Genomic DNA, 27,638 nt, shown 5'->3' on the forward strand with positions numbered 1-27,638 from the left:
GCCTTCTTGGAGAATGAAAGCTTTTATTCTGACCTCTTTCTGACTCTTGTATATTCCTGCCATTAAACGTAATGGAGTCATGAATTTATTACACTGTTTGCGAGCTTGCTTTCCACCGTCATTATGGACGCTCCCTCGTTGGAACATCGTTGTGGACACGTTCTTGTTTGACCCCTCTGTTGCTGTTACATAGTGGTATGTGGGCCGTAAATATCTAATTTGTACGAAATGGCAGATTTTGGTATTTGTATAATCCCCTAGTCAGTTTGACTAAGTTGAGCTTTTCACAGCCCTCGGTGCCGCGGCTGCCCCTCTGATTACCCTGCTCAGGGGAATAAGGTTGAGGGCGGGCTGCTGGGAACCAGAGCATCTCCAGGGCGTTCGTTCAGCAGATGGGCTGCTCGGCTGTAGTCCTACATCTGCTAGCCTGCTGTGGCAGCTGCTGTTGCTTCATGTTGTGTTCTTTTGTTCTGTTCCGTCCAAGAATGGAGCGCTAGGAAGTGTAGTGAATGGATTAATTTAAGGTTAAGGTTAGTGTTTTGCTTGCTTTCTAAGTAACCGATCATAATAATGCTTCTGGTAGAAGCTAATGAGTTTCTCTGAAAGTGAACTAGATTTATAAAACACAGCTCAGCGAGGGGGCTAGATTAGTATTGTTGATGGAAACCAAATTCAAATGCGTAAAATACTGGCAGTTTTTATCATTTGTTCCTAATTCTTTGTTTTCTTCCCCCCTCTTCCCTCCCCCCCCACCTCCCACTCTCTTCTAGGACCTCTATCCAGACTTTGCCTGACACTGCAGGGTCCAAGAGAATTAAAGAAATACGGAATGACATGAAGAAGATTAGTTAAGGATTATAGGCTTTGAGGACAAACACCTCAGTGAGGTGAAGCACAGACAAGCTCCTGAGCTATAGTTTGGAGGAGCCGTGTGTTGGAAGAAGATGGCGGACCCAGGAATGATGAGTCTTTTTGGCGAGGATGGGAATATTTTCAGTGAAGGCCTTGAAGGCCTTGGAGAATGTGGTTACCCTGAAAATCCGGTGAACCCCATGGGTCAGCAAATGCCGATAGACCAAGGCTTTGCCTCCTTGCAGCCATCCCTTCATCATCCCTCCACTAATCAAAATCAAACAAAGCTGACCCATTTCGACCACTATAATCAGTACGAACAACAAAAGATGCATCTGATGGATCAGCCAAACAGGATGATGAGCAGCGCCCCTGGGAATGGGCTCGCGTCTCCTCACTCGCAGTATCACGCCCCTCCCGTCCCTCAGGTCCCCCACGGTGGCAGTGGCGGCAGTCAGATGGGCGTCTACCCTGGCCTGCAGAACGAAAGGCATGGGCAGTCTTTCGTGGACAGTGGCTCCATGTGGGGCCCCCGGGCTGTGCAGGTGCCGGACCAGATACGGGCCCCCTACCAGCAGCAGCCCCAGCCCCAGCCACCCCAGCCCGCTCCATCGGGGCCCCCCACGCAGGCCCACCCTCAGCACATGCAGCAGATGGGCAGCTACATGGCACGTGGGGATTTTTCCATGCAGCAGCATGGTCAGCCACAGCAGAGGATGAGCCAGTTTTCCCAAGGCCAAGAGGGCCTCAATCAGGCCAGTCCCTTCATTGCCACGTCGGGCCCCGGCCACTTGTCCCACGTGCCCCCGCAGAGTCCCAGCATGGCACCTTCCTTGCGTCATCCGGTGCAGCAGTTCCACCACCACCCCCCTACTGCTCTCCACGGAGAATCCGTTGCCCACAGTCCCAGATTCTCCCCTAATCCTCCTCAGCAAGGGGCTGTGAGGCCACAGACCCTTACCTTTAGTTCTCGGAGCCAGACCGTCCCCTCACCTACTATAAACAACTCAGGGCAGTATTCTCGATATCCTTACAGTAACCTAAATCAGGGATTAGTTAACAATACAGGGATGAATCAAAATTTAGGCCTTACAAATAATACTCCAATGAATCAGTCCGTACCAAGATACCCCAATGCTGTAGGATTCCCATCGAACAGTGGTCAAGGACTAATGCACCAGCAGCCCATCCACCCCAGTGGCTCACTTAACCAAATGAACACACAAACTATGCATCCTTCACAGCCTCAGGGAACTTACGCCTCTCCACCTCCCATGTCACCCATGAAAGCGATGAGTAATCCGGCAGGCACCCCTCCTCCGCAGGTCAGGCCCGGAAGTGCTGGGATGCCAATGGAAGTTGGCAGTTATCCAAATATGCCCCACCCTCAGCCGTCTCACCAGCCCCCCGGTGCCATGGGAATCGGACAGAGGAACATGGGCCCCCGAAACATGCAGCCGTCTCGTCCGTTCATGGGCATGTCCTCAGCACCGAGGGAGTTGGCCGGGCACATGAGACCAAATGGTTGTCCTGGTGTTGGCCTTGCAGATCCCCAAGCCATCCAGGAACGACTGCTGCCTGGCCAACAGCATCCTGGTCAGCAGCCGTCTTTCCAGCAGTTGCCAACCTGCCCTCCGATGCAGCCCCACCCGGGCTTGCACCACCAGTCGTCACCCCCACACCCGCATCACCAGCCTTGGGCACAGCTCCATCCATCACCCCAGAACACCCCGCAGAAAGTGCCTGTGCCTCAGGTAAGGGAACTCGAATCCTGCCGGCCTCACAGTAGAAAGTGCAAGACGGTAAACTTCTCTAATCGATTTTTCCTTTGAATTTCACGGAAAGCTGTTTCATTACGAGTTCCTTAATTTTTATCCTGTAAGCTGCACCGGAATCTCGCTTTTTTTCTATGAGTCTCTCACTTACTGGCTTATGCGTTTATTCACCGATTCAGAACAGTCTTGAATCATTCTGTCCCAGGGATTGCGGTAGGTGCTGTTGACGTGTCATGGATAACTAACCCTGGGGCCCTGCCTGCAAGAGTTGTCACTATGTCAGTGCCAACAGGGACAGGGACATTGGACTCTTGTTCTTTCTCTTTCTCTCTCTGGTTTAAAAACACACCGAAACGTGGTTTCCAGCAAAGTTTTCCATGTTTGTGGCAGTCCCTCCCACCTCTTTTAGAAAATTACGATTTTTTTTTCCCTTGGGAAGCTTCAAAATGTGTTCTTCTGTAATATTTATTTTACCAGCTATTGGATGCTAGTGTGAACTTAAATTGCAAAGTGTAGAAAATCATAGTCAACGTTAATCTGCAGAAAACGTTTGGTCTCTAAGAGATTTGGGTACCTGGCGCCACAACAGGAGTCTTCCTTTTTGTAAGCTGGCATTTTCGTTATCCTACCGAGTTTATAAGCAGACATTTAAGTTTCAAGCTCTTGTATTCACAGAGATGTCCTTCCATTATAAACGTTGGTGTTTGTGCCCTAGGTCTAGGAAAAATACATTAATATCTATATATGTACAGATTATTCTGAGTGCTATTCAAAAATAGGTATTGATCTTCCACCATGATTGCCACTTGAGTTTGGATGGCACAGGAGGAGATTTTAGAGCAGTTCTTAATGAACTTAGAATCGGTGAGGGAAAACATGACCAATGTGTGGAAAGAGAAGCCCACTGAAAGACTCCACTGGTTATGTGACAAGTGTCCAGAGACAGGAAATACCTGGGGATGTGGGTGCTTGGCATTTGGCTAGGACTTAGCCAGGGACAGTGAGCTGAGGATGGTATTTCTGGTTTGGGGATGACTCGGTAAATGACTCGGGGCCATGGGACCTTGAGCTTGCCATGGGGCACGCCAGATGGTGGAGGTCTTGCATTCAGTTTTAAGGAATTCAGACTTCTGTGGGGGAGCTTGGGATATTGATTAGACAGTCCACAGAAGCCTGGAAGACCAGAAATTAAACTGCCATCCTGTGGTCCAGGCCCATAAGGACAGTTTAGACCAGGGATTGGGGAGTAGAAACAGAAGGGATTAAAGCAATGTACGTGTAGAAAGGTTTGGTCAGGAAACAAATCTGTGTGGGGTAGCCCAGGTGGAGAGGCATTTAGAACAGAGACTCCGAAGCCTCAGCCCTGGTGGGAGCGGGAGAGTGGAGATCAGGAAAGTCTCCTGGGGACCCAGGACACAAGGATACGTAGGGGTTTTGGGGGAAGCTGCCCCCATAGGTCTGGCACACTGGGATATTCTCAGCAGGACCCCCAAGGTCAGTGGGAGCTGCCCGGGAGAGAGCTGCTCCCTGTCTCCTCTGGGAGCAGACGCCCAACCTGTAGCCTGTGGGAAGGGGCTTGTGAGCCCTGTGGTTCCCGGACCAAGTGAAGGGGGAGGTGAGAAAGCCAGTCTGACAAGAGGCTGGGAGCAGAGGGCCTCGGGGAAAACAAGTGCAAAGGAGTCAGTGGAGAAAATCAAACCCTGCTGATTTGTTTTTCCTTATATCAATCTCAAGGCAAGATGCCCCTCTTCAGAACTGACTGAAAGTGCTGTCCCTGAGGCCAGCCAACCTGGGTGGTGTCTAGGGCAGAAATGAATGTGACTTAGTTTCCAGGATTTATTCTTTTCTGGTTTCTCAGAAAGCGTCTTACTGGATGAGGGATGTTTCCAGAGCAGTGATTCTGACTTCTCCTTATTCCAGCATCTTCTCACTCCGCTGGAGGACAAGCACAGTTTGAAGGAGATACCCTGTGGTGGTAATACGATCTCTGGATGGGAATTGTTGATCTCCTCCAGCTTTCCCTAGTTTGAGGAGCACAAAACATCTCAATAGCCATTTCAGAGGACAGATGCGAGTATGTGGCATTCGAGTCACTTGACATTGGAGGGTTTCGTATGTGCTAGACTCTGGGGACACGACGTGTAGTTCCCTTTTTCTCCAGCTCCACATTCTTGAATACGCCATTATAGACAAACTCAGAACTGTTTTAGGGATGTATGTAAACAAGTACATTTGAGGGATTTTTATTTAAGTTCAGTTGCCCTTAAAAATTTTTTGTTTGTGGTATTTGCCTTCTTATTTCTGCTTAACTTTGCATCCTCTTCAGATTTTGAAGCACTCAGTTCTGAAAATAATACTAGGGAGGTGTAAAGTCTTATGAAGAGATGCTGACTCTTATAGTCAGAAAAGTGTTCGAATTTCAGCTCTGCTCCTTATTAGCTTGGTGATCTCAGACAAGTTAACCTCTCTGAACCCCAGATTCTTCATCAGTAAAATAGGAGAGATAGTACCTATCGCAAAAGGTGTTGAAATTAATATATACCAAGTGCCTAGGATGTTGCCAGCTGGTGGCGTGTACTCATGTTCATTCTCCTCCAGGCTATAGTTCTGGTCTCCTCCAGTACAGACCTTACTTCATAATTATGTCATCTCACATGTAAATACAACGTAAAACTACTTTTATTTTTAAGGAACAGGTTAAATATGATTAAATACAGCCTTAGTTATGAAACTGAATTTAATTAAGTTTGATTTGTGCAAATATTTCCCCTCCTTTAGCCCATATTGACAGGTGTGATGAGGATAATGATGTGGGTAATTCAAAATGCTATCACGTAATCCTAAAAACCTCTCTCTCCCTGTGAATGACTCACGTTCTACTCTAGCAAGTATATGTATCTAATTATGTTTTGCTTTAAAACTACTAAAATTATTTTGCATTTCATATATGATAGAATGGTAGTTCAAAACCATGCTGTGTAGCAGGGAAACCGCCAGATCAGGTTGAAATATTGATGTGATTTGCTGAATTATCACATTCAGATAGGCCTGTTGGCTTTTTTATCTTGATTTTTTCATGTTTTAAAAATGTAAGTTATGCTTTTTAAATGTCTCGTGGGCTCTGAACAGATATTGTCTAAATTATATGACACACAGAAGTATCTTTAAAGATAAATTTAACTTTATGTTGAAGAGTCAGCAAAGGAAAATGTTAGAAAGGCCAGAGTTCATTGGACCATAATGTTCATTGTGGAGTGTGGACACATTCTTTGGTGCTAGCTCCAGACTATCCTGATCATTTGATAAAGTTTACAGGGGAAGAAAAAAACCTAGCTTATATTTCTTTTTAGTGGATGATAAGGAAGGATATCGGTTCCTGAACCTTTTCATTTCAGACCCATTTACATGCTTAAAAATTGAGGACTCCAAAGATCTTCGTGTACGTGGGTTATATGTGTTGATATTTATTGTCTTAGAACTTTAAACTGGGGACAGTTTGAAATATTTATTTGTTGATAATTTAAAAATTATAAACTGGGGCAGCTTAGTAGGAAGATTGTGTGACTCTTGATTTAGGGGTTGTGAGTTTGAGTCCCACATGGGATATAGAGATTGCTTAAAAATAAATAGATAAATAAACTTTAAAAATAATAAACCATTATGTGTTAACATCAGTAACATTTGTAAACGAAAAATAACTGTTTTCTAAAACAAAAAAAATTAAAGACATTGTTTTACATTTTCTCAAATGTTGGATTCTAACATCTGCCACTGCATAGAGTCTGCATGCAAGTTATGAGCCTTTGCAAAAGTCCACTTACATTTGTTTAGAGAGAATGAGAGTGAGAGGCCGATTACCTCCTACAGACCCAAGAACCCCAGTCCCACTCTCAGAGCCACCAGCATGAAGAGAAGCGTGCAGGCTTTGGAGTCTGCAGCTTTTGAGTGGAAGCACCATCAACCACTGGCCCTGTGACCTTGGCAGGTGACTCAACCTCCGGGCCTCGATTTTTTTCTCTCTAAAATGAGGGTAGATTGGGGCATCTGGGTGGCTCAGTCGGTTGAGTGTCCAACTCTTGATTTCGGTTCAGGTCATGATCTCAGGGTCATGGGATCCAGCCCTGTGTCGGACTCTGTGTGCAGCTTGAGATTCTGCTTGAGATTCTCTCCTCCTCCTTGAGATTCTCTCTGCTTGAGATTCTCTCCTCCTCCTCCTCCCCCTACTCGCTCTCTTGCTCTCTCTGTAAAATAAATAAGTAAATAAACAAAATCTTTAAAAAAAGTAAAATGAGGGTAGATTTACCTCCCTGGTTAGAGGCATAGCGAGACTAGCAGTAATATCTTTTAATATTTAACGTAGTGTCAGATACATGGTGGGGACTCAAAAATGTTGTATTATCATTGGGCCAGTGCTCAGAATTGCTTGTTGCAAAGTTTAAAAAATAACTTAAAACACTTATTTCAATGTTAACTATAGTCAGAGTTGTTTGCCTTTGTTTCCGTGGTTTTAGGGACCAGTTACCAGATACTGAGGCTCCTATAATGCTATGCGTTGGGAGAGATAGAAATAGCTTGTTTGGGGCGGCGGTGATGGGGGTGCCGGGAGCGGTGGGTGGATGGTGTAGGCAAGCATCTGCCATGGAAAGCACACCACAGGAATAAGCACTGTGTGCTTTGGAAATAGCTCCCAATCCACTCTTGGTGGGGGGCAGTTGGGGTTCTGGGAGGGTGAGCTGGGGGAAGTGATGGCTTCCCTGAGATGTGAGGGATCAGTCCAGGTTGAGGGGAGGCTGGGTGAAAGGGGGAGGGGGAAGAGTTTAAGGCTTAGGAAACAATGAGCGTAAAGGCGGGACCTCCTAATGCCCCAGTGTTATTGAGATGTAGGGGCTGGGGTGTGGGAGAGGAAGCTGTGTGGTCCCCTGTGGGCAGGTTCTGTGTCCATGGGGTGCGCTGGGAGGTTTTTGGCAGTGACACGGCACCATTGGGGTGCTCTGCAGCACGTCAGGGTGGGAGGAGAGCAGAGAATGGAATGTTTATCAGTGCATGGTGGCTGTGGGTGAGAACCACCTAGAAGGAGAACATCGTTTTGTTCATTTGAAGAGCTTATCTAAAAAAGACTGGTTAAGTGGATTGTCCTTCAAGTTATAGGCAGATCCCTGAGTTTCTGAATAAGTTCTGCTACTGCACAAGACATAGGTATCTCTGTCCACAGGTTTTGCTCGGGGCCGGGGGGCAACTTCTGGTGGAGTTTAGAATCTGCAGTGTATCTTTAGAATAATTATACTTTGAATATATTTGTACCCTTTTCATTAATGTGGGCCTGAAATACTGTCACGATCAAGGAAACAGAAGCAGAAAAAATTTTTAAAGGACCTCTAAGATTGAGGTGATGGGTAATAATTTCTGTGTCCTAGTTTTTCCCCAGGAGATTCAAAAAAAAAAAAAAGGAAAAACACCTAGGAGAATCAGTGGTTGTAACTTTTCTAGTTCTCTGTCTTTCCATGACATCTTATAAATATCTTCAAAAGACAGCCTTTCTGGGAAAACCTTTTCCTGGTTAATTTCAAGTAGAGTGCCTATTCTACTGAAATTCTCTCAATTCACCCAGTAAATACAGAATTCCAGACATGAGCAGAATAATTTGGCAACCTCTAAATAAATTTTATGGAAAATGTGGCCATGCATCTCAAGGCTCACTTATGCAAATTGTGATCAGAAGTAGAGAAAGGGGCCTTTTTAATAGAGAGTTAGATGTATCTCTTTGAATATTATTCTTGACAAAGTTATGCTTTCATACCCGCATAGAAGTCTAGTGGAGATGGGGAAAACAAAATATATCTAAGGGGAAAACCCAGCTTTGACCTCAGTGGCATTCAGGGCCTGTTCTAAGTGTAGCCACGTTCAGAGAACAGGCAGCCATAGTGAAGACCTTGGTGGAACAGGCTGCCCCAGCATGCTTCACGGAGGGAGGGAAGTCAGGGGGGTCGCCGCTTTGCCCACGTGCTGGTGGCTTGTTGGTTCTTTCTTCATGATACGTTGGTTATTGGTTACAGCAAGTCACCCGTCCTTGACTGCCCTTGACTTTACTGGTCGATCTGGTGCTCTCAGCAGCCTGTTGTTGTTGGGTGACGACTGTTAGGTATTTCTTCTGTTGCAATTTGTATATGCTGCAGCTTAATGAGAACCTCCCCGCGTCTTCCGTCAGCATAGCTGGTTTATCCCAGAGGTCAGAGATTCGGTGGGTGAAAATGGAAAATACCAAGTGTAGAGTCAAAGCACAGGAAAAAATTCTGCCCTATCTGTCCTTTCACCCCACTGTCTGAAAGCATGAAGTGAGCCGCATACTAAACGGTAGCCTTGTCTCCTAGTGGCTTTTATTTTGTAAAAGGGTATTGTTTTCTGTAAGTGTCAAAAATATTGTGTAGGTAACAAGGAGTTAGTTTTTTAAATTACTTTTGAAGCCTGGATATTAACCATTGGCTAAGTGTCCTAAGCAGCCTATGAATTTTCTTAACCTTTAAGAAGTCACTTTTAGGTACTGCATTTTAACCTTGTTGTTTTCATTTAACCTTGTTGTTTTCATTCAACTCCATTAAAGAAATATTTATTGAGTGTTATGTGCTAAGCACTCTATGAAGGACAGAGATTGGCGATGCGGGAGAAGGCAGGGAGGAGATAAAAGGCCTTCACTGAGATGGACAGGGAATTTTGTTATTTAGGTATAATCTTCTGGTTGTCATTTCTTCAGGTACCAACTACATTCTAGACCAGTGCTGTCCAATTGAAATGTAGTGGGAGTTGTGGATGTAAGCCACGTGTGTTATTTTAAATTTTCCCATAGTCACATTAAAAAAAAAAGGGGGGCGCTTGGGTGGCTCAGTCATTAAGCGGCTGCTTCGGCTGAGGTCGTGGTCCCAGGGTCCTGGGATCAAGCCCCGCATCAGGCTCCCTGCTCGGCGGAGAGCCTGCTTCTCCCTCTCCCTCTCTCTGCTGCTCTGCCTACTTGTGCTCTCTCTCTCTGTGTTAAACAAATAAATAAAAATCTTAAAAAAAAAAAAAAGAACTAGTAAAATTAATTTTAGTAATATGTTTAATTAACCCAATATAAGATATTATTCCAATACATAATCGGTATAAAATTACTAATTAGATATTTTACACAAGTACTTGAAATCTAGTGTGTATTTTACACACATTTCTCATTGCAGTCGATCTGTGCTTGGATCGCCGTCGAAGGCAGACCAGGAGCCCCGCATGGCTGGTGGCTGCCGAATTGAAGAGCACAGGGCTGGACTCTTTCAGTGGTGGTTGCTTCAAATTCCTTTTGAAAACAACTCGAAGTATAAATAAGTCTGTGCACATATAAATGAACTTTAAACTGTTGAATTATGACAGTAAACTTCACCGCAGGTGTTAGCACCCTCATCGTGAGGTTGGGAAAGTAGCATTTTTTTAATTCATGTAGTGTTGTGTGCGTGCGTGCGTGCATAGTATCCTCATCAGTTCATGAGAAGATAGATCACTGAAGTGAAATTTCATTTGTTCGGATTTCAAAGAATGCTGTCTGAATGTCTTTCTACTTTCTTGTAGGAAGAAGTAGTGAGTTTCTCTGAAAGTGGATTATAACTATTTCCAAGACTTTAGTTTCAAGTGGTTTTTGGATACTTGTAGTAGTTAATGCCGTCCCCCCCCAAACTCAGGTTCTCCCTTTCCATCTCCCTCTCCATCACTAATGCTTATTTATGAAATTGGTTCTCCAAGGATAAGGGAGTAAGCCCTCGTCTTTACTCTTATGTGTGCCTCCCTTCCTTTTCCTCTCACCTTTTTCTTCTCTGCTGCTTTTTTCTTCTTCATCTTAGCAGCCACCCAGAAAGGCCATTTCTGGCACTGTGGAGCAATAGTTAGCTGGGGAAGGAAAATTGGGAAGTGGGTCAGGGGGACAATTAGGGGAAAAACATTGCTAGACCTAACTTGAAGAATTTACCTTAATCTTGACATCTTAATATTATTCTCCATTTGCTGTAGTTACAGCTGTCAATCTATCAGTAGTCTCTAAGTAACCACGGAGAGAGGGCCCTCATTCTTCCTTTGTTACTGAATATAGTTCCTTTATCAGTGAAGGAAGTCAGCAGCAAACTTGTGCTTTTGCCTTGCAAAACTTTAGTAGGTGATGGTGCATCACCGTGAGTGAGGTTTCGCTTTTTTTTTTTGGCTTAGTGTGAGCAATGTAGGAGAGCCTTCTAGGGACTGGGGCATGGCACTAGGAGTGGTGCCAGTGGAGAAGTTAAAGGAAGCTGGGAAAATGCCAAGAAGTTGGCACCATTTAAAAAAGTTAAAAGTCAACATAGATAACAGAGACACTCATTATCCTGCTTGCTTTTTTCCTGGTTTGATTGGGTGGTGAGAGAGATGGCCAGGTAAGGCCATCTTATTTTAAAGAATTTATTTGTTTATTTATGTATTTATTTGAGAGGGAGGGAGAGAAAGTGTGTGCATGCGCAAACAGAGGTGGGGCGCGGCAGAGGGAGAGGAACAAGCAGGCTCCTTGCTGAGTGCAGAGCCCGTTGTGGGGCTCAGTCTCAATCCCACAACCTTGAGATTATGACCTGAGCCGAAACCAAGAGTCGAACACTTAACTGAGCCACCCAGGCGCCCCTCCCTATGTCTTATTTTAATGATTGCATTAAAATCACCACCCAGCCAGTTATTCAAAGGAAACATGCCATTTTGATTCCCCTTTATGAAGAGCATATTATCTGTTCTGCTTTATAGTGTTGTTTAGCCTGTTCTCCACTGTTTTCTACGTTTAATTTAATTCTAAGTAATTCTTACCACCGATTTCAGAAGAACTCTTAGACTTTAATGCTAACTGTGAAGGCAAAAAAAAAAATTTGTTTTAATTTGAAATGAGAGGTGTTAATCTTGAGAGCTGTGTTGTTTTGGGCATGGGTGGAAGTTGGAGAGTATCGAGCACATAGTGATGTTGGAAGCCTTGCTGAGAGTTTCTTGAATGGTGTTCTAACTTAGCGTGTGCCCTTCCTGTCTCTTCCTGGGTAGGCTGGAGCAGGTTTGCAGCTCTGGGGTAGGAATCCCTCCCTCAGCCATTGGGTGGGCTGTGGAGTCTCCGCTTCTTGCTTATCAGGAAGAGCTGGGAACACGGCAGGGTGGATTTCTCAGCTAGTGAATAGGCAAGGACTTTTAGATCACCCTTTCCCCGGAACTTTTTTTGAAGTTGTATTTCTGAACTTTTTAATGAAGGGGCCATGCATGGACTTGAAGTTCTTATTGAATATAGGAATATTTGAAAGTAAAGTACAGTTTTTAGATCATGCTTCTTCGTGGACTCTTAACAGCTTGAACGTTCTCTTTAACTTATAAAAGCAATCATATAAAATTGTGGGATTAGTTATGATGTGTTTGTTTTCACTGTTAATGTTACAGCCACCTCAAAATGTCAGCGTGAAGAGATGGCTAAACTTCAATACCACTGTGGAAGTTGACAGAAATGGACAGTGGGGACTAATGGAGAATTTACCTCAGTCTTGACATTTTAATGTTACTCTCCATTCTCTGTATTCATAGCTGTAAATCTACAGTTACTACAGATCATCTGTCAGTAACCACAGGCAGAAGTGGAACTGGGGCAATCACCAAGTAGGATGTGCTGACGTTGCTTTAAATTGGTCCATTACTAAGCTAACTCCATTTCTGGCTGCTCAAATATTGCAAAGACATTTTCACAAAGAGAGCTGTTGAAATGCATGGAGGCATACCGTGGATTAAAGGAGACAAGTGAGAGTTCTTTAGGGAAAAAGTTTGATGATTTAGAAGGAGTTAAGTAGTATTTCATTTTTATCAGCTTTTCCTTTGGATGCTTTCCCCTTTCACTTTAGCTGTATTCCCCTAAACAATGAGGCCTGTTAAGGGAGCACACACATTCCCCATGCTGGGTGCTCCGTGTCTTATATAGCCCGACCTCTGATTCAATCAGCTGTTCCTCTTACTCTGAAACAGTGGTAGCAGACAACTGAGGGAAAGAAATACTCCAGAGCCTGATTTTGGAAAAAGGCTGTCCTAGAGCTGAGCTTAAAGCTCACAGCTTTAGTGTTTGCAAGAAAGTTAAAAACCAGTATTTACATATAAGTAAGTTCTCTAAGCTAGGGTATCATTGGTGAAGGGAAAGAGCAAAACAGAACAAAAAACTAAGAGACCAGGCAGTCATAGAGCAAAAAAAGGCCAGATTGTAAGATCAGTTTTAATAAGGTTCCCTCATTGAAGACTTAAGTGAGAATCCCCCCCCTTTTTAAAAAAGATTTATTTATTTGGGTGTGTGTGTGTGTGTGTGAGGGGAACGGCAAAGGGAGAGGGAGAGAGAATCCCAAGCAGACTCCTAGCCAAGTGCGGAGCCTGACACAGGACCTGATCCGATGACCCCAAGATCACGACCCCAGCCGAAACCAAGAGTCGGAAGCTCCACTGACTGGGCCACCCAGGTGCCCTTTGAGTGAGAATCCTTTTAATGCCATGCCGTGTGGCATGCTAGAGTAGTATTTCATATTAAATATAAGTTTGGCTTCAAGAGTGGGTTAATGGGAAGAGGTGTCTGTTTACTTGCTTCATTTCGTGTTTTCATGTTTTCAGCACCTCTCACCTCTGCTGGCCGGTGGGCCACACACTGGGCGGTTGGCCAGGGTGCTCCTGGTCACTGCTGCCAGAGGGGGCGCTGGCGAGTCAGGCGCGCAGACTTATGAGGACCGTGGGCTTCACATGCGTGGGAACTGCAGTTGAATCTCACTCTTCCCATTTTGTGCCTACTCAGAAAATTGGGTACTTAGTTAGTGTCCCTAAACTTGTTTCCTGAGGATAACAAGTATCAGTGGCTCCAGATCAGTATGGGGGTTAAATGAGATAGTGGCTATCAAGTTTTTAGCACAGTGTGTGGCATGTGGTAAATCTCTGATGAAAGTTAAGTATTTTATTATAACTATTGCTAATGTGGTTCGTTGAAATGAGCTCTTGGAATTTCTCCCCCACTTTCAACTTTTCACCTCAAAGTAGAAAAACTTTTCCTTATTTTGTGAAACAGAACATTATATATCATGGCTTAAAAATCAGTTTATTAGAATCCCTATAAAGCAAACAAGAATTCATAATATTTTTGTTAGGGGGAGGAAATCGCTATCACACTACTATATTTATTTTTAATTTACTCTCTAGGAAATGGGGTACTATATGTAAAATACCAACTCTCTCAGTGTTTAATTTCTTCCCACTTTTAACCAAGGTGAAATCATCTCTTAGATTTGGAAACTTCAGGTGTCAGAGGTTACGTTGGCATCCTGTTCTGTGTTCTTAGGGAGGTTCACGAGTATTTCCTCTAGCATCCAAGAATTATACATACTCCTTTATAGAGTAAGTCTTGACTTTATCAAATATAAACTGAAACTTAGAGCTGTTAACCACAATTTGGCGATCCATTTTACCCCATTGTTTTTACCAACATCTTCCTGTATTTTCATGGTGTCCTCCCCTATACTCAGTGATGACATTATGCTTTTGTTTGGTAAACAGGTTCCTGTGGAACAGTTCCAGTGGTAGTTTTGAACTCCGTTGGTTTGTGAGGGCCATACCACTTACAATATTTTTAGTGTTTTCTTTATCCTAATCTGTTTTTTTTTTCTTTAAAATATAACTTCATGTTTCAAAGTGAGACCATCACAAAAGGAAAATAAAAAGAATCGTTGCAGTTTGTTTGATTCAGTAGCGATGTTTTTTAAAAGTGGCCAAAGAAGGTAATTCACAGTTTTTTAGTATGTGGGGTTTACAATTTTGGAAACATTTGTTGTGCAACTCAATACTGTTGCCACTTTTTTTTTTTTTTTTTTTAGGATTTATTTATATTATTTTATTTGGCAAGAGAGCGCATGGGGGGGGGGGGGAGGGGCAGCAGGAGAGGGAAAGAGAGAATCCACAGGCGGACTCCTCATGGAGCACGAGCCCGCCACAGGGCTCGATCCCAGGACCCTGAGATCATGCCCTGAGCCGAAGCCAAGAGTTGGCCACTTAACTAAGAGTTGGCTGACTGAGCCACCCAAGGTGCCCCAAAAGTTTACTATTTTAGAACTATAGAATTTTAGAGCTAGATAGGGGAGCCATGTTATTTAGGAAAGATCACATATCTTTCTTCTGTTTGACTATAAGGGAAAGGACCTTTTTGCTTTTCATCTTGTAACTTCATACAGTACAGTTTTTTTCTTTTTATAAAAATATTGAAGAAGAATGGGATTTAAAAAAGTAGATGGAAAACCTGTTAGTTATCAAATGTCCGTCAGGTATGTGTTTACCAAATATCATGTATAATGTTTGTATATATTTATTGAACTATAATCTACACACAGTCTGTGTATAAAATGAAATGTTCCCTTCACATTAAGGAAATACTATAGAGTGGTTGCAATCCAGCCTGCTGTATACTTTTCATTTAATTCAAGATTTAACACCTCTTAAATATGCTTAACTGTGTACTAAAGTTTGTCAGAAAGTATCTAGTACTTTCCAAGTTATTTTTCAAAGAAAGTTTGCCATTTGTTCTTTGATGCCACACTAATAATGTGTTTGTAGAAAATGTGTAAGCTCGTACTGTCTGTGACCATTCCTGTGGTGACGAGAATGTTCTGTGTTTGCTCCATCCGGTACGGTAGTCACTCGCCACAGGTGGGCTGCCGGGCACCTGAAACAAGGCTCGTGAGGGACTGAGCTTTTAGTTTTGTTTAATTTTAGTTAATGTAAATTTAGCCATATGTGGCTAGTGACATACATGTTGGACAGCTCAGCCATAACAAACAAGACAAATTATTTAGGTTACCAAAAAATAAGTTGTAGGGCACAACTAGAACTAGAAAAGTTTTTTGTCATCTGTGTCCCTACTTTTTTAATCTCTCGCCTCTTATCAGATGGCCTTAAAGCCACAGGCACCCTGTATCTTTTGGCCCCGTTAGGTGGTGATAGAATATAGTGATTCATACATGGTAATGCTGACACAATTCACATTGTTATTTTTGGAATAAATCTTTGTATCAGCCAGTTGTTGCTAAACACAGCATACTATTTTAAGTAGCGTGAATAGAGTATCTTAGTTTAAAAGCATAAGTAACATTTCAGAAAGTTTTTAATTTTTTTTTTAAAGATTTTATTTATTTATTTGACAGAGAGAGACATAGCGAGAGAGGGAACACAAGCAGGGGGAGTGGGAGAGGGAGAAGCAGGCTTCCCGCTGAGCAGGGAGCCTGATGCGGGGCTCGATCCCAGGACCCTGGGATCATGACCTGAGCTGAAGGCAGACGCCTAATGACTGAGCCACCCAGGCGCCCCTATTACTTAATTTTTTCCCAAAGAAGTCCTAGCCATAAATGTTTTATATGAAACACTTGTTATTATTTGGTATCATAAGTTAAAAACTATCACAGATGATGAAATTTTTTTTTCCCCTTGAAAAAGATTTCTCACAATTTGATATTAAATTCAGTCTCCTCATTCTTGTAAGAAAAACTTCAAAATATTTTCTCAAGTGCTTATGGCTGACAGCTATATCTTGCTTATTGGTCCCCTAAGGTACACTTCTCATATTTTGAGGTGGGTGTATATCTTTTTTTTTTTTTAAGTAATCTCTGCACCCATTGTGGGGCTCAAACTCACGACCCAGAGTTCAAGAGTTGCATGCTGTACTGACTGAGCCAGCCAGGCGCCCCTGTGTGGCTCTCTCTTGAGCAGTGTCTGTTTGGCATTGAAGACAAGCAGAGAAACATTAGTTGTTATAAGATATTACTTCAGGGTAAGTTAGTTAGTCCTGTACTAAGATTGATCTTGTCCCCAGATTTTATAATGTATGATTAGTGGCAGAGAGTCAGTAGAATAATAGAAATCTACATTATACTCCTTAGTTGATAGTTTTCGAAAAAGGATTTGGGGGGGGGGGTGGGGGGGAGATTGAGAGAGGAGGGGAGATTGGGGGGGGAAAGAGAAAGAGAGAGAGAGAGAGAGTGTGTATGTGTGTAACAGAGACAGGAAATTGGGTCCTGGAAATAGAAGGACAAGGAGATATGCTAATGATAGCCTTGGTTGCCTGGACTGAGCACCATGTTCTATTTCGAGCTTCCTGATGACTGTGCAAGGGGAAACCTGACAAGACGTGTAATTCTCATCATCAAAAAGAAAATTTTTTTTTTTCTCAGAAGGATGTTTTTTTTTTCCTGGCATCAAATCCTAGAAGGAATTTTGTGTGGTATATTTTATATATGTAGGAGATACCGACTGGCATTACAGATACTGTTCTTAGATGGGGTAGTTTTATAACAAATATAGAAATAGTTTTTTCCCTTCATGATAGTTTCTATCATGCCCCTTAATAATCCTGTCTGAGAGTGACAATCCGGGCTACATGGTGACAGCTGTCGTGTGAGGGTTACATTGATCTGACCTAGGCAGCGCATCTCAGAGATCCTGCTTGATAACTCAAATGGACTTACAATGCCTGACGTGGACAGGTTGCATATCTTAGGCAATCTCCCCTAGATTTTTGTTCTTTTAATTAGGTCATGAATAGAACCTTGACAGAAGGTGATTTGACAGATTCTTCAGGTCATCAAGAGTCAAAAGTATGGTGACTATATTAAATGCCACTGAATTGTTTACTTTAAAATGGTTTATTTTTTGTCTTTTATGTTATGTGAAACTCAATAATAATTTTTAAAAAGGCTAAAGTACTAGTTTTCTAACTTACCGGTGGAGAATAGAAGAACCCTCTTTGGAAATCAGGTAAGAGGATTGTAGGGCGAACATTCTGTTTTGAAAGTTGAATTCCTAACATGCGTTGTTACCTAGGTGGGAATATCTCACCTTCTCATGGCACTTGGGGTCATAAAAATGAGGGTAGGTAGATCCAGCATTTTCCCTGGAAAGGAATTCAGCGCTTAATTAAACAGTTGATCAGAATTCCAGAGTAGCTCTGTCCAGTGGAGTTTTCTGGTATGATGAAAATGTTCTCTGTACTGTCCATTATGACAAGATGTGTTAGCAGTTGTGGTCATGAAGACTTAAAATGTGGCTGGTGTGACCAAGCAACCAAATTTTAATTTTTATTTAATCTGAACCAATTTAAACTTGAATAGCCACATTTGGCTACCGACTGCCATATTGGACAGCGCAGTTTTAGTCATATTTGGTAGAGCAGTAGTACTTAAACTTTTTTGTCCCCTAAGAGAATTTTGAAAAATTAAAAATTGTTTTTGTTTTTCAGTTAGAATAAATGCATTAAAATTCCTGTGTCACCATCATTTCACTAAATGGGCATTGGTGTCCTTTCTTTACACCTCATTCAGAGGAAGGCATTCTCAAATCACCATTTGATTGGTGCCCCCAGAGGTTTTTATAACCCAGGGCAATGTACAGTAATAAGGTTTGGGATGAATAAGATAGGCATTTTGGTAAAAAGAAGTGATTGTAGTAGCGCCTGGGTGGCTCAGTGGTTAAGCTTCTGCCTTCGGCTCAGGTCATGATCCCAGGGTCCTGGGATCGAGCCCCGCATTGGGCTCCCTGCTCAGTGGGAAGTCTGCTTCTCCCTCTCCCACTGCCCCTGCTTGTGTTCCCTCTCTCGCTGTGTCTCTCTCTGTCAAATAAATAAATAAACTCTTAAAAAAAAAAAAAAAGAAGTGATTGGAAGAAAAGGAGAAGCAGCAGAAGGCTGGTTGTTTTTTCTTAGAATGTGTGCATTCCTTGGGAAACTGGAAAGTGACCCCTGAAATTCTCCCTGGCCCTTAGAAACTCTCCAGAGCTCTCCGGGCTCGCACTCATCCTGGTTTGAAGACCACTAGAATGTCAGTATGACTCCGGTGGTGTGTCTTAGTATCTTCTGCACACCCATGTCATCCAAATGTTATCTTATCAGAGACGCCCAAGCTGCTGGTGTGGGCCTCACGGTCCCTACTCTGAAGAAGCTCATTAGGGACTCTGATGTGCATCAGAGGCTGAGGAGGGCTGCTTTTAAGTACAAGCAGGGTAGTTATGGCCTGACAAAAACTCAAGAGCAGGTTTTGCCACCCATTGTCCCTCTGTATAAAATCCCAAGTAACTTTTCCATAGATTGTTGAGTCACATAGCCTGCTAGTACATCCATTGTGATGAATTTGGTAACTGAACAAGTTACGCAGGAGACTATTTAGTTGAGAAAGGAGCATGGTTCCCCGGGTGGGCCTTGGAAGATGGCTGGGTCTTAGTGGGGTCATTGGTTCTTTCCTTCTTTCCTTCATCCATGCCTCACACATTTAGTGACTGATGAGTATGAAAAAAGTGCTGGAAATATAAAGATGAACAATACCTTTTCCTTGCCTCCGGGCTCGCTTGTAGCTGGTACTGAGTGGTTAAGCGTGTGTCTGTATCACCATGTAGTCAATGCTGGTAAAGAGTGAGCACTCTTTAGGTACGGTTATGGCACAAAGGTAAACCATTTTGTTTGGGTTAGGGCCTCACAGAGGCTTCTAGCTTTGGAAATCTGGAACATAGCGACATTCAGAGTTGATTAGAATCTTTGGGATTGACCCAGTTTGACAAGATGGTACTTGGATGTGTGAAGACTGTAGAGGCCACGCAGAATTTTACGTTACTTACAATATTTACAGTTTCCACTGTCATCTCTTTTTGCTGTCAGTGTACATGGGAATCCAGATTCATAATCAGACCTTCTTTGGTGAGAATACAGTAGGAACAAAGGGCGTTGATTTCCTTGAGGTTTACTTTATTTAGGACTTTCATCCAGGCTCACCTGTATCTCTGCCACATAGCAAAATTCCTCTTCCTGGTCAAGTTTTCCTTGATCCCTTGTACCCTTTTGACCTTGTTGGCTAAATAGCTAAACAGGTGTCCTTTGGGTCCCTAGCAGACTATACCTTTCCTGTTAATACCTTCTTTCTTCTTATTAGGTTTGGTAAAATTGATTGTTATGCAACTTTTCATTTACTTTATTTTTCTTGCGTGCACTTGGCTGGTAGGGTTTCCAAAACTCATTTAGTTACCTTTTCATTAGGATATGTTGCTTCGGTAGATATTTCTCTCATCTATATATTTTTATCAGTTGAACAACACTCAACAAATATTACTGCTTGTTCTGTACAAAGGATTGTTCTAGGCATAGCAATGAGCATAGCAATGATCATGAAGCTAACATTCTAGTGAGAGAGGCAACCAGCCAGCTAACCAAAGTGTGTGTGTGTGTGTGTGTGTGTGTGTGTGTGTGAGAAAGAGAGATATTAAGTGATATTAACTATGAAGAAAAATAGAACTGAATAGGGGATAGTGAACTATAGAGAGTGATATTGTGGATAAATTGGTTAAGGAATGCCTCCTTGGGAGGTAACACTGAGCAGAAAACCTGAATAAAGTAAAGGGAGCAAGCAAGTTAAGCAAACATCTGAGGGAAGTGAGTATAACCTGTGCAAAGGCCCTGAGGCAGGAGTGTGCTTGGTATGTTTGAAGGGCAGCAAAGAGGCCAGTGTATTTGGAGTATAGTGAGTGAAAGAGTGGTAGGAGCTTCAGTTACAGGAGTAGCTGGGGGTCAGATCAGGTAGGGTATTGTGAGCCATAGTGTATGGAGTTCAAATTTTACTGTGAGTGAGATGGAAAGTTACTGAGTTTTGAGCATGATGTGATATAATATATTGTGTATTTTAGCAGGCTCACTCTGTTCTTCTCTATGAGGACTAGATAGGGCCAATGTGGTAGCACAGGAAGACAGTTGATCAGGCAAGATATAATGGTGGCTTAAATTACGGTTGTGGTAGGGGTGCCTGGGTGGCTCAGTCGTTAGGCCGTCTGTCTTCGGCTTGGATCATGGTCCCAGGGTCCTGGGATCGATCCCTGCGTGGGGCTTCTTGCTCATCGGGAAGCCTGCTTCTCCCTCTTCCGCTCCCCCTTCTTGTGTTCCTGCTCTTACTCTCTCTCTTTCTCTGTCAAATAAATAAATAAAATCTTTTTTTTTTTTTTTAATTGGGTTTGTGGTAGTAGGAAGTGAGAACAGATTTCAGGGTAGTGCTGACAGGATTTGCTGATGCATTAGAATTGGGGTTTGAGAGAATGAGAGACATTGGGGTTTTAGCTTGAGTAGTTGGGAGATCAGGAATATTGGGAGAAGCAGGTTAGGGCAGAAAACTCACATTTGATTCAGACATGTTAATTTGGAGGTGCTTACTAACGAGACTCAAGCAGAGGTTTCAGATAGGCAGTTGTATATGGGAATTTAGAATTTAGGGGAGGAGTTAAGTTTATCATTATATAGATGGCATTTTCTGCATAGCCTGGACGATATTGTTTAGAGTGCATGGGTAGAAGAAAAATGTGAGGCCAGGGCCCTTGTGCAGTCCCTTACTTCATACTCTAGCCAGGAGATTCAGGACAGTATGGCGAGAAGAGTAGTCAGGAAGGTGGAACACCACCAGGGTGCGTGTCCTGGAACCAAGTGGAGAAAGGGTTGCAAGGAGGGAGTGAGTCATCAGTTGTGTCAAGTGCTACTGTGAGTTTGAATAAGATGAGGACAGAATTTCACCTGTCTCAGTCTTTTTTTCGAATATTTTATTTTTAAGTAATCTCTACGCCCAGCATGGGGCTTGAACCTACAGCCCTGAGATCAAGAGTTGTGTGCTCTACCAACCGAGCCAACCAGATGCTCCTTACCTGTCTCAGTCTTAAAGGCCCACCTTTTTCATATTCTCATGTGCTTCCTTACAACATAATAAATTAACTCTTCTTTTGTTGTTGAATTTTAGTGGAATCCTGCATCTGAGTAGCAGTTCATCAAGAGGTCATTATAATAGCACTTAGCATCTACCATGTACTAGGTGGTATTGGCTCCTGAGACATAAAGATGAGTAAGAAAAACTCTTCTAAACTTCCCAGACTTGTAATCTTGGGAGAGAATGTATGTACATTTTTTAGTGCAATGCTTGGCACAGTGAATGTGAATATTGAATGAATAGCATATAAAAGCTAATGATAAAATGGTTGCAGTTAGTTGGTGGCAAGACTAGGATTAGATTGACTTTCAGTTTCTATTCTCTTTCTTCCAGTGGATGCCATTTTTTTTTTTTTAAGATTTATTTATTTATTTTAGAGAGAGAGGGAGGGGGGGAGAGAGAGAGAGAAAATCTCAAGCAGACTCCCACTGAGTGCAAAGCCTGACTCTGGGCTCCATCCCAGGACCCTGAGATCATGACCTGAGCTGAACCCAAGAGTCAGACACTTAATCGACTGAGCCACCTAGGCGCCCCAGTGGACACCATCTTTAAACATGTGAAAAATGAGCCATCTTAAAGCTCATGAAGATATTTATGGGAGGATGTCTGCTTAAAAACTACATTACTACACTTCCAAGGTACCACACATTTGTAGAAAGCTTTCAGTCAAGATAAGAAATCAGATTTCCATGATGCTCTTGGATGAGGGATCATATCAGTTTTGTGCATTGCCTGTCCCGCTTTCCTATTGTCTGCCACCACTAAAAGTGAAGGAAAACAAACCAGTGTGTGTGGGGGTGGGGGGGATGGGGGTTCTGTGGTATTGCTTGAATTGGCAAGCTAAGCATTTCTTTTAAATCTTTTAAATTCTTTTAAAAGCATTTCTTTCATTTTTAAAATGGATGTAAATTTTGCAATCCACTTAAGTATATAATTTTTGCTTAGCTGTTTGGTTTTTTTTTTTTAAAGATTTTATTTATTTATTTGAGACAGAATGAGAGAGAGAGAGAGCACATGAGAGGGGGGAGGGTCAGAGGGAGAAGCAGGCTCCCTGCCGAGCAGAGAGCCCGATGTGGGACTCGATCCCAGGACTCCAGGATCATGACCTGAGCCGAAAGCAGTCGCTTAACCAACTGAGCCACCCAGGCGCCCAGCTGTTTGGTTTTTTAACACCCCCTGCCTCCCCATCCCCTACCCCTACCCCGAGGAAATTTTTTTTTTTTTTTTTTTGGTTGCTTTGAATCCCTGTTGATATACTTGCTGTGTTGTCTTGGGGAAGTGCTTATGCTGGTGGTTGCATAACATTTTTACTTCACAACCTTGTAATCAGAAATTTTTTTAAAGTTTAGATGCATGTCTCAGTTGTGTAGAGTTAGTAAAATCTTCAGAAGCCCTTGGCCCATGCTGGTGGAGAGCCTGGGAATTCCTTCTTGAGGACTGGGGATGCCCCGGTTTCCCTTCGGTAAGAGATGTGAGGTTCTGGCTGGGCTCATCAGAATAAGGAATGAGGACTGCAGTATTCCCTTCTCTTACCTTCCAGATACTGTGGGAGGGGGGCCTGTTTCCCCCTTTTTAGTCAGTTCTTCACCAGACCTCTGGGTCTTCAACCATCTTGTATCTTCATGGACTCTCTCTGCAGGTTCTCTCAAAAAGTTCCTTCTTCTTCTTCTTCTTCTTTTTTTTTTCTTTTAAGATTTTATTTATTTATTTGAGAGAGAGAAGACGAGCAGGGGTCATGGGCAAGCAGAGCCCAATGTAGGGCTCAATCCCAAGACCCTGGGATCATGACCTGAGCCGAAGGCAGATGCTTAACCGACGGGGCCACCCAGGTGCCCCTCAAAAAGTTCCTTCTTAAACCACAAATAACCAAAGCCCTGTCTTCCTCTAGGTATAGTCCATTCTTTCTTCTCCCCAGGCATAGTGAACTGATATCAGTTCTTCCAGACCTTCTCACCCCTGGACTTTTGGCCCAGAACATTGACCTGCAGTTTAGAAATGGCTTCTTCTGCAAAGCCTTTTCTGACCTCTGCAGTGTGGGCTCTGGACTGCTCCTCTGTGCCCCCACATATCCCCCACATGTCGTCCCCATGTTGTGATCCCTCGTCTTGGAAGGCAGCACAGCACGTGTTGGAACAGTGTGGCCTTGGAGTCCTGGTTCTGTCCCTTATGAGCTGTGTGACCTTGGGTGAACTGCATAGTTTCTCTGGGCCTCAGTTTCTCACCTCTAAACTGAGACTCCTACTAGAAGCTATTTAATACTGTAGTTAGGAAGATCAGGTGAGTGTGCTGGCAGTTGTAGCTGGTTACATAGATTGTAAATTCTGACTGCTATCCATGCCACATTATTATATTATTACTGCTACTGTAATGTTTACTAAAATACTCTGTCACCTCCTTTGTATTCTAAGCAGAGTGAGATCAGGGTTGTGTCTGTCATCTTCATTTGTACCCTCAGCACATGGCGCATACATTCTGTAGGTGTTTGTCCAGTGTGTGGTACGCTATGGCAGGTGTGGGAGAGAAGAGGTGTCTGAGGATATGAGGGGAATGACATTCACGGACCTCCTGTAGAGGAGACACCTCCTGGGCCGATTCGTGTCTGACGGGTGGAAGGCAACCGGGACTGAAGGTCACCGGGCAGCAACTTGGAGGACTCCGGGGAGGGTGGGCTGAGAAGATGAGCCTGCATGGGGGAGGCCAGCAAAGAAACTGAGAGATGCTCCTGGGCAGTGCTGTCCAGGGGGGCAGGATGTGAGCCACACGTGTTGTGTAAAATGGTCTAGTCACATTAAAAAAGCAAAAAACAAACAGTGACATTGATTTAAATGTATTTTATTCACTGTAACATTTCCAAAATATTTTTTCAGCATGTAATATTTGCATATCCTTTCAACAAATAATATTTAATATAAAAATATGAATGAGATGGAGGTAGTTTACTTGTCCTGCTGCTGTTCTCAGTCTTTGGGACCTGGTGTCATTGTACATTCCCCGCACTTCTCAGTACAGACCTGCCACATTCCAGGTGCTCGGTAGCTGTGTGTCTGGTAGCTGGCACAGTGGATAGCACGGGCTTGGGAGAAGCTAGTTGGGAGGTAATGGGTCTGGAATTGAGACAGCAGCAGTGTGCTGGAGGGGTCGAGGGGTGGAATAGGACCACTGCGTTTCCCGCTTGGGTACTAGGTAGAAGAATTCAGGAAAAAGAACACGAGCTTTTTTGTTTGTTTTCAGGAATCAAGGGGCAGGAGGTTAAGATGGTGAGTTAGGTTTTGGAGTTAGGGTAGGACCTTGGGCTCCGTGGCTCATGAGCTACATCTGGTGCTGTGTGATCTGGGGGAAGCTCTGCAAACCCAGGACCTGACCCCCTGGGCTGTCGATATCCCCCTCCGCCCACCGCCCATTCAGGCATCCTCTCTGGCTCAAGGGCTCCCTTCTTGGGCTTCAGGGGAAGATACATAATCATCCCCCCACCCCCACCAGTAGATGGGTTGTGGTCAGAGCAAAAAGGAGAAGACATGTTTTAACTTTTCATCTAAAATGACTGAAGTATTTTGCAGTTTGTAAGCCATTAGAATTTTAAAGTTTATTTTTAAATTTGTATACTAAAGTCCTAAGCCATTTTTGATACAAAATATAGTAGTTCAGCAATTATTAGAAAATGTACCTTTTTCATTTTTAGAGGTCCAATTCTGAGAACTTTTTCTGGTTCTCTTTCCAGGGAGTGCTTTTTTTGGGCACTGTCTCTCTGGGAATGAGATGAGTGATCGCAATTAGTTCACAGTAGAGAGGCAGCGTTTGTGGTCTGTTAAGTCTCATTTAGGATATTCAAAGATGAGGTCCTAACCTCACCCATCCATTCATTCATTCATCAGTGAACATTGTTGTGCATTTATGATGTGTCAGTCACTGTGTGAGGTTGTAGAGGTATAAAAATAAGCTGCTGTCCCCTTTAAAAAGCCCCAGCTGTACCGTAACGAAACTGCAATGAAAAGAGAGAAATGCAGACTTGTATGGGAGTAGGTAAGTAATTATTTCAGGGCCAGGAAGAAAAGGGATGGTTGAGTCAGGGGAAGAGAGTACTGGAGAAGTTTGTGCAGACACAGCATGGGCCCTGTTGAAGGACCGCAGACGTTCAGCCTTGCCAGTGTGCACTTATGCCTGCATTTGTTAGGTCCATAGTGGCTGAAGGCATTCTTCCGGGCACCGCGGAGGTTCAGCTGCTCTGAGGTGTAGAGGTGGAGGGCACTTGTGGTCAGGACAGAGGGTGGGGGATGATGGCTGTGTAACATCTGAGTGAGGCTCGGGGAGATTTTGACATTCACACTCAGTAGATGCTCAGCTATGGTATGTTTCAGTCCCCGCTCTGGGTGTTAGGGAAACATGCACGTGTATGCGTGTGCTTGCACACATGCACACTGTGTATACATATAAACAGGAGCATAACATGCTGCTTTCCTTCAGGGGCTGTAGTGCAGAGGGCTAGAAGGATCTCATAATAAGTAGTCAAGCAATGTGATAAATAGTACTTGGCCTTGGGAAGAGTGTTTGACTCCACCTGGAGAGATCCGGGAAGGCCTCAGGAAGAGGTTATGTTTAGTTGTATTTTGAAAATTGAGCAGGAGGAACGAGTGGGAACGGACATTCCAGGCAGGAGGAGTGACACGTCCACAGATACTAAGTTGGGAAAGAGCAAAGTGCATTATGGGACTGCATTTGTTAGCCTGCTCTGGCCGACGTGTTCAGTGCCGAGAGGCAGGGCATGGGAAAGATGGGCCCGGGGAGGACCCCGACTGGCCACACTGGGAGTGTCGGTTTTAAATGCAGTTGGTGGGGATCGTTGACAAATTGTACAAGGAGGGCAGCACAGGTGGTTTGTGTTTTCGAACCATCTCTCTGCCCCGATACACAGAGAGCACGGAAGAAGGCGAGCCCAGCGGGAGGAAGACTCGGAAGGAGGACCTTTGCAGTAGGCCTGGACTGCAGAAGTGTGGATGGGGGCCAGTGAGGGAGAGGAAGAAACAAGGTTGGGTGACTGGGAATCACAGTGACAGTGACCAAGTTAGGAAAGCAAGCTGGTGGAGGAAAGTGATTTTGATTTTTGGCCTGCTGATTTTAAGATGCTGAAGGAAATATCCAGTCTTGGGTGGAAACATGTATCTGATTCTGCTGCAAATGAGGGAGGAAAGGTCAGAGACAAGGTATAAGAGAATAATGTTGTGGTAGCACTGAGGTTTCCCCCCTCCAACTTTGATTTTTGAAAATTTTAAATCTACAGAAAAGTTGAAGGAATAATGCAATAAGCACCTGTTCGTCCTTCCCCTAAAATCACCAAGTGATTGTGTCACATTTGCGTTAATCAGTTACTGCGTAAACCATCCTGAAGGAAGCCAAGGGAGATAGCCTTGGAGGTTTTGGGTAAAGAGCTCTGAGGGCAGAGGCAGCCTGTGCAAAGACCCTGAGGTAGAAGGGCCTTTGTCTTTTATTGTTTGTAAATAAGGAATCTATGTAGTTGGAGTGGAAGAGCACAAAGGAGGATTATAGGAGATGAAATTAGGGAAGTGGCAGGAGTCCACATCATTTAAGACCTTGTAGGCCATGGTGAGGACTCTAGATTTTACTGTGAATGAAATGAGCAAATCTTGGAGGTTTTGAGTAGAGATGTGACATGGTCTGATTTACATTTCTAAAGGATCCTTCAGACTGTGCAGCAAATAGACTGGGGTGGAGGACAAAGTTAGAAATCACGGGTCAGTTATAGAGGCTGTGACAGTAGTCCAGGCAAGGTCTTGCAGTCCCTGGACGAGGAGGGTAGTGGGAGAGGTTATTGAAGGGTATTTCCTGTCTATGTGGAAGGGGCAGCCAGCAGGACTTAACAGATTGGATTGAAGGAGACTAAGTGAAGAGTCAGGGATGACTCCATGTTTTTGGCTTTTTCTGCTGGTAGAGTAATAATGTGTGGCACTGGAGTTTGGTGGAGAGAATTAAGAATTTGTTTTAGAATGCATTAAGTTTGAGATGCCTGTTGGGACAGCGAAGTGAGTATATCAAGTAGACAGTTGGATAGAGAAGTATGGAGTTCAAGAGAGTGGTCTGGGCTCAGGAAAGAACTCTGGGTTTCATCAGTCTGTAGGTAGTATTTAGAGCAATGGTACCTGAAGAAGGAGGTAGCCTGGATGGAGCCAAGATCCAAACATGGAGGCTTGGAGCATCTCAGACATCATGTGTGGAGAAG

General features: G+C 43.6%; 1 protein-coding gene across 3 annotated transcripts in view; it reads left to right on the forward strand.

The window, feature by feature from the left end:
* The first annotated feature begins 937 nt into the window (after window positions 1-937).
* The window catches only part of CHD7 (chromodomain helicase DNA binding protein 7), a 126,762-nt gene continuing 100,061 nt past the window's right edge, over window positions 938-27,638 (forward strand). For all 3 annotated transcript variants that reach the window (XM_021688597.2, XM_021688598.2, XM_044914634.1), the window contains exon 1: window positions 938-2,606. In XM_021688597.2, the coding sequence (XP_021544272.1) occupies window positions 945-2,606 (1,662 nt within the window). In that variant the 5' untranslated portion in view covers window positions 938-944. The remainder of the gene's footprint in view (window positions 2,607-27,638) is intronic.

This window comes from Neomonachus schauinslandi, chromosome 4 (assembly GCF_002201575.2).
Source record: "Neomonachus schauinslandi chromosome 4, ASM220157v2, whole genome shotgun sequence".
NCBI lineage: Eukaryota > Metazoa > Chordata > Mammalia > Carnivora > Phocidae > Neomonachus > Neomonachus schauinslandi.